The sequence below is a fragment of the Mus pahari genome, chromosome 18, assembly GCF_900095145.1.
Source record: "Mus pahari chromosome 18, PAHARI_EIJ_v1.1, whole genome shotgun sequence".
Lineage (NCBI taxonomy): Eukaryota > Metazoa > Chordata > Mammalia > Rodentia > Muridae > Mus > Mus pahari.
The window spans coordinates 15,766,642-15,772,413 of record NC_034607.1 but is presented as its reverse complement, the minus strand read 5'-3'; the positions used below and the strand labels follow the sequence as shown (position 1 = coordinate 15,772,413).

General features: G+C 45.5%; 1 protein-coding gene across 4 annotated transcripts in view; it reads left to right on the top strand.

The window, feature by feature from the left end:
- LOC110335870 (triggering receptor expressed on myeloid cells 1-like) overlaps nucleotides 1-5,772 on the top strand; it is a 48,465-nt gene that overhangs the window by 2,411 nt on the left and 40,282 nt on the right. The window contains exon 3 of one of the 4 annotated variants that reach the window (XM_021218260.1): nucleotides 1,368-1,551. The exons of the other annotated variants lie outside the window; for them this stretch is intronic. Coding sequence (XP_021073919.1) covers nucleotides 1,368-1,551 — 184 coding nt within the window. The remainder of the gene's footprint in view (nucleotides 1-1,367; nucleotides 1,552-5,772) is intronic. 4 annotated transcript variants of the gene reach the window in all.

Here is a 5,772-nt window from a genome sequence, read left to right as displayed (position 1 = left end):
GTGGTGGCCTACACTAATAATACATCCTTGGGGCACACTGGCCAGGCAGCCTAGCTGAATCAGCGAATTTCTAGAGAATGGTGGGATTCTGACTCTAAAAGTAAGGTACCTTGAAGGATGACACCTGAGGTTGATATCTAGCTTCTATATCATGTACACCCTCACATGTGTGTATCCACACTCACGTGACAATTTGTGTGTGCACACATAGGGATAATTTGCAGAATTTGAGTTCCATGAACCACATATCATGTGGCTCTTGCAATTAAAAAACAAAACAAGACACAACTCTATCCGAGCTCTGAAGGAAACCAATTCTTCCATAGCTCNGCCATCATTTCAGGCTTAGAGAGCACAAGCTGTGAGTGTGTAGAAAGACCTGGGTCAGATAAGGATGCATCGGAAGACAGAGATTCTAGCAGCCTGGCTTTCTCCCAGGATCTTCATCAGAGGTCCACTGCAGGCCAGTAGTAAGTGGGAGCTCCTATACATGGATTCCCTTGGGTACCACGGTTCAGTAAAGGGTGAACAGTCGTCTTGGAAGATAGCTGGGTTTCATTTCCCAAATGTCTCCATAGAAGTTCCACTCTTAGAAAGCCTCTTGCAATCTACCCTCCTCCTCTCAAGATGCCATTGGTGCCCCTCCCATGGGCTTCTTAGGTCTTTCTGTAGGCATGAACCACATGAAGACCTTATTTCAAATGCAGACCCTGCCTCAGTAGACCTGAAGTGACACTTGCTTATGAGGAACAAGTTTCTAGGCTCATTTCTATAGGGATCATGCAAGTGCCCACTATGAATTTCTGAATTCTCTGAGGAGGAGTTGGTGCCTTGCTGGGCTCTGCATCCCCAGTGAGTAACAGTGGATGTATCAGGGACAGCAGAGAGGAAAGGAACAGACTTCTGAGAACAAGGAGAGACTGTGCCAAACCCAAGATGGATCTCAGTCACAATATCGAGTAAAGGACAACTTGAGAGTGACATGACTTACAGAGGTAGCAGGAATGGTATCAGGGAGAGGATGGGGCGGGTGGAGAGTGAGCAGTGGCAGGCGAGAGAATTCTCACAACTCAACTAGCCCAAGAAGTCTCTCCTCATGCCTCTTCCCACCCTTCCTCCTTTTCTCCTTCGATTCCCTTTTTACTGCCTCGGACTCAGGATGACTTTACACTATTTCTTTGGATTTTAGCAAAAGAAAACCTTGCTTCTTGCATGGCTACATTCATTTTCCTCAGCTCCACTTCTCTTCACCTACTCACCTGTCCATCTGTCCATCAATCCATTCATCTATCCCTCTGTCTATGCATCCCTCCCANCAACCCATCTGCTCACCCATCCATCTCTCTTCCTCCCGAGTCTTCTTGCAGGTTCTTCAGATGTGTCCACTCCTGACATCTTTCCTACTACAAGGCTGACTGAACGTCCCATCCTTATTACTACAAAAAACTCGCCCAGTGACACAACCACAACCCGATCCCTACCCCAGTCCACTGCTGCTGTTTCCTCTCCTGGTCCTGGAGTCACCATCTTAAATGGGACAGATGCTTACAGGTATGTTTTCTTGGGTAGTGGTCTGAACATCCTTCATTTCTTCATCCTTGTGTTGAGAGGATGTGGGGATGAGGATGTGGGGTGGGTGGAGCAGGATTAGACATGCATGAGTCAACTTCGGTCTGTGTGGAAATTTCCAGAGAGGGAGGGGGTGACTGGATGCGTAGGTGGCTCCTGCCCTCCCCAACTCACCTTCCATGTTTCCTTGCATATCAGAATAGGAGGAGGATGGAAATGGCAATTTTTGATAAACACTATTAGTCCTGCCAACACAGAAGCAGGATGGATTCTCATGTCAGGTAGATGAGCTGTGCATGTAACATTGGGTGAGCCAGGGTCACCTGGGATCCAACAGTTCCCAGGGATACGGTTGGGATGCTAGAANACCAGAGCTAGAGGAAGCTATCACCCGCCTTCCCAGGTATTGTACTATGACTGTCTCTAGTATTGATCATTCCTTCTGTTTGAATTTGCTTAGATGTTATTTCATTTGAGTTCAACGTTGGTGGGAGCAGGCTCCTGTAGACTGAAAGAGCACCCTACTATAGATTGAAGGAGCACCCTACCATAGACTGAAGGAGCACCCTACCATAGACTGAAGGAGCACACTGTCATAGAATATAGGAATGTCAAGTTATGGACATGATGCTGGACTCAGCATGTTTTGTTTGCAGTCCTAGGGATCAATCTAGACCGAGTCCCTGGCTTCAGTTTATGATAAAATCAGATTTTTCAGGAGATTCTTAACCCATGCCTATGACTGTCAACTTTCCATCTTTATATCAAATGCCTGAGACGATAGGTTTAAAAGAGGACAGGTGCTCTTTGTCTCCGAGTTCTAGGGGTATCAGCAGGTGGCTTTTGGATCTGTGGTGAGACAGTGTATTGTGGTGGCAAAGCTGTACCCTCCATGGTCATGACATTGAGAAAAATGAAGAGGAGGGGAGCAAGCTAGGTTTATTACCCCTTTTGGGATGGGTACATGGTTGATGGTGAATGGTGGAATGTATGCATGAATATATATTTGTATGCATGCATGAATGGATGGATATACAATGACTGAATGGCAGAATGAATGAAAGCATGGATGGATGGATGATAGACATAAGAACAGAAGTAGATCAATGAATTGATGGATCCCCCAGAGGCCTAAGCCTCTGACTGATCCCAACCTTATCCTTCTGTCACCTCCTAACAGTGTCACTTTTGTGACCCACCCAGATCCAAACTACAGCAGTAGGCCAATTAAGGGCCAGCTCCTTAGCACACATGTCCCTTCTTGTAGTTACTAATAAATGTTGATATATCTTAAAATATTCTTCCATTTAAATGCTCTGTCAACAGTGAAAAAAAGTCTTTACTGTTCCCATTGATCCAATCTGGCCCCACACATAGCCTCGTGGAGTGTCTTTATTCATACATGCCTTAGCCCGGTACCAGTTCTAATTACACACATAACAACATCCTTTTCTCTGCTAAGGTTATCCTGCAGCAGGGCATGTGTGCATACATTCCTGTAAGCCCAGCACTGGGGGGCTGGGGGCAGGGCAGGAACAGGATTTCCATGAGGATCTCTGTGAGTTTGAGAACAGCCTAGTGTGAGTGTCAGGACAGCCAGAGCTATATAGAGCGACTCTATCTAAAATACATACATACATACATACATACATACACACACACACATACATACATACATACACACACACATACTCAAACTTAAACATTACTCCCCACTCCTCAGAATTATAATTTCAATAAACACACATATCCATCAATCAGAAAAGTCATAAGCCCACAGTAATATGCCTGCTCTTAGCTGGTTTTATCTTAAAATTTTCTGTTGTTGTTTTATCAGAAAAACTTTTCTGTGTAGCCTTGGCTTTCCTGAAACTCATTCTGTAGCCCAGGCTGGCCTTGAACTTACGACCCACCTGCCTCTGCCACCTCTGCCAGGCTGATTTTTAAAATCTTTTACCCCAACTAAATTTCTACGAGAGATATTTTGAACATTTATATGACTGTGCATACTATTACATATACAAGCTGTCTTCTAAATATCAGAATTTCCAGGGCAGAAGAGATGACTCAGTGGTTAAGAGCACTAGCTGTGCTTCCAGAGGACCTGNGTTTCATGCCAGCCCCCACACATAGTATACCACAATTATCTATATTCCCAGTACCTACACCCTCTTNTGGCCTTCATGGGCAGACATTTCACCTACACCGTGCTCAAACATTATCAGGCAAACAAATTTATATGGAAATAAGAATGAATAAAATCTCACAAAAACGTTTTAAAAAATATTGTGAGATGATCTACAGTGTGGAAATGAGGTGACATTACTACAGGGTGGCCACCTTGGGATTAGTGTGTGGCTCTAGGCTGAGCACATGGCACAGAGCATGGGCCAAGGATGCACAAATCTCTGGTTCCATCCTCAGCACCAAGAAAATCATATTCCTCACAAAATAGATGTGGTGTGTTCGTGGCATTCATTTCTCTGTGACTGTGGACTCCTTTTCCAGGTTTGGGGGCAGATATACTATTTCTTCCTCTTCGAGTCTCTTGCTTTTTACCAGCATAAGAACCTTGCATGGAGTTGGCCTGCATGGACTAAATGACATTTGCAGTGTAGTGAGAGTCAGCCTTGATCTTTCTTTTCTTTTTAAAAATATTAACTTTTCAGTGTGTGTGTGTGTGTGTGTGTGTGTGTCTGTGGGTGTCTGTGTGTGTCTGTGTGTCTGTGCGTGCCTATGTGTGCAAGTGTGTGTAAATTGTACATATGAGTTCACATGCCTGCATAGAATGCAGGAGGCATTGGATCTGTGGACTTATAGGAGTTATAGGAAGCTGTGAGCTGCCCAATGTGGCTGCAGGGAAATGTAACTCAGGCCANGCTGGAAGAGCAGTGTATGCTCTTAACCACTGAGCCATCTTTCCAGAACTTACTTTTGCTTCCTTGTCTTTATTTTCCAAGGCTCAGGAGATAGGCACCCTGCTCACATTCTGCCTATGGCTACACCTCTCCCGTCCTATAACTTTATACAGTATGTCTACAGCACGGGATCATTGACCAATACTGATTATTATTGGTCACAGTCCAGGCAGGACAGCAGCAGTCACCCCAGCTGTCTGTAAGAGAAATGCTGGGGTTCAGTGAACTGTTTGCCCAGGTGACAGAAGAGCAGAGCCCCTGCCCTGTTGATTGGCAGGCGTTGCAGGTTATAGTCAGGGCCAGGTTCCCAGGTGTGCCATAATCTTGGTCCTGCAAGGGAGTCTGGGTAACACTTGAACTTGCTCCTATCAGAGGCAGCAGGCCTGGGGTTTATCTATTCTTGCACCCAGAGTTGGGTGAGGGAAGCCCTAAGCAGTGCATGGGTACATGGATTTCTACCACCTCACGGGCCCCACAGTCTGTGTAAAGACCAGGAAAGAGATAAGTAAAGAGCTGCTGTGAGGGCAAGTGCTCTGGAGCCCAGTGCATGACAATAGCTCAGAGCTCCAGGAACACAACACAACATTGCAGGTTAGACCTGGGAAACAGTGCAGTTAGCAAAGGCCAGAAGCAGGGCCTTTCTGGCAGCAGGTTCCTCTGGGGGCTGAGGCTGGCGCTAGGGAGGAACTGTGGCAACCACAAGATGAGAGACAGCAGCCAGCCTCCCTGCATGGGGAGCCTCTCCAGCACTTTCAGCTGCTGAACTTTCCAAGTGACCTTGGGGATGTTGTCGTCCTGATAGCAGACAAGAAAGGAGGTTGGAGTGGGTGTCAGCACACAGAGGCATGTTACCCCAGTCCATCACTGTTTGCATGACTACATGTATTGCTTTCAAGATTAATTCTTTAATTGAGCTCAATACTATTTCCTAGAGATTTTCTATGATACCTCCCCCATATCTATCTATCTATCTATCTATCTATCTATCTATCTATCTATCTATCTATCTATCTATTTCTATATCTCTATATCCATATTGTAGCATGTAGTTTCTACTACCCCACTTTAAGCTCTGGGAGGACCACACTACCAGCCACCACCCTAGTTCACTTAAATCAGTGAATGAAACACACACACACACACACACACACACACTTGTTCATTTTTCCCCATTTTTTTATTAGATATTTTCTTTATTTACATTTCAAATGCTGTCCCGAAAGTTCCCTATACCCTGCCCCTGCCCCTGCTCCCCTACCCACCCACTCCCACTTCTTGGCCCTGG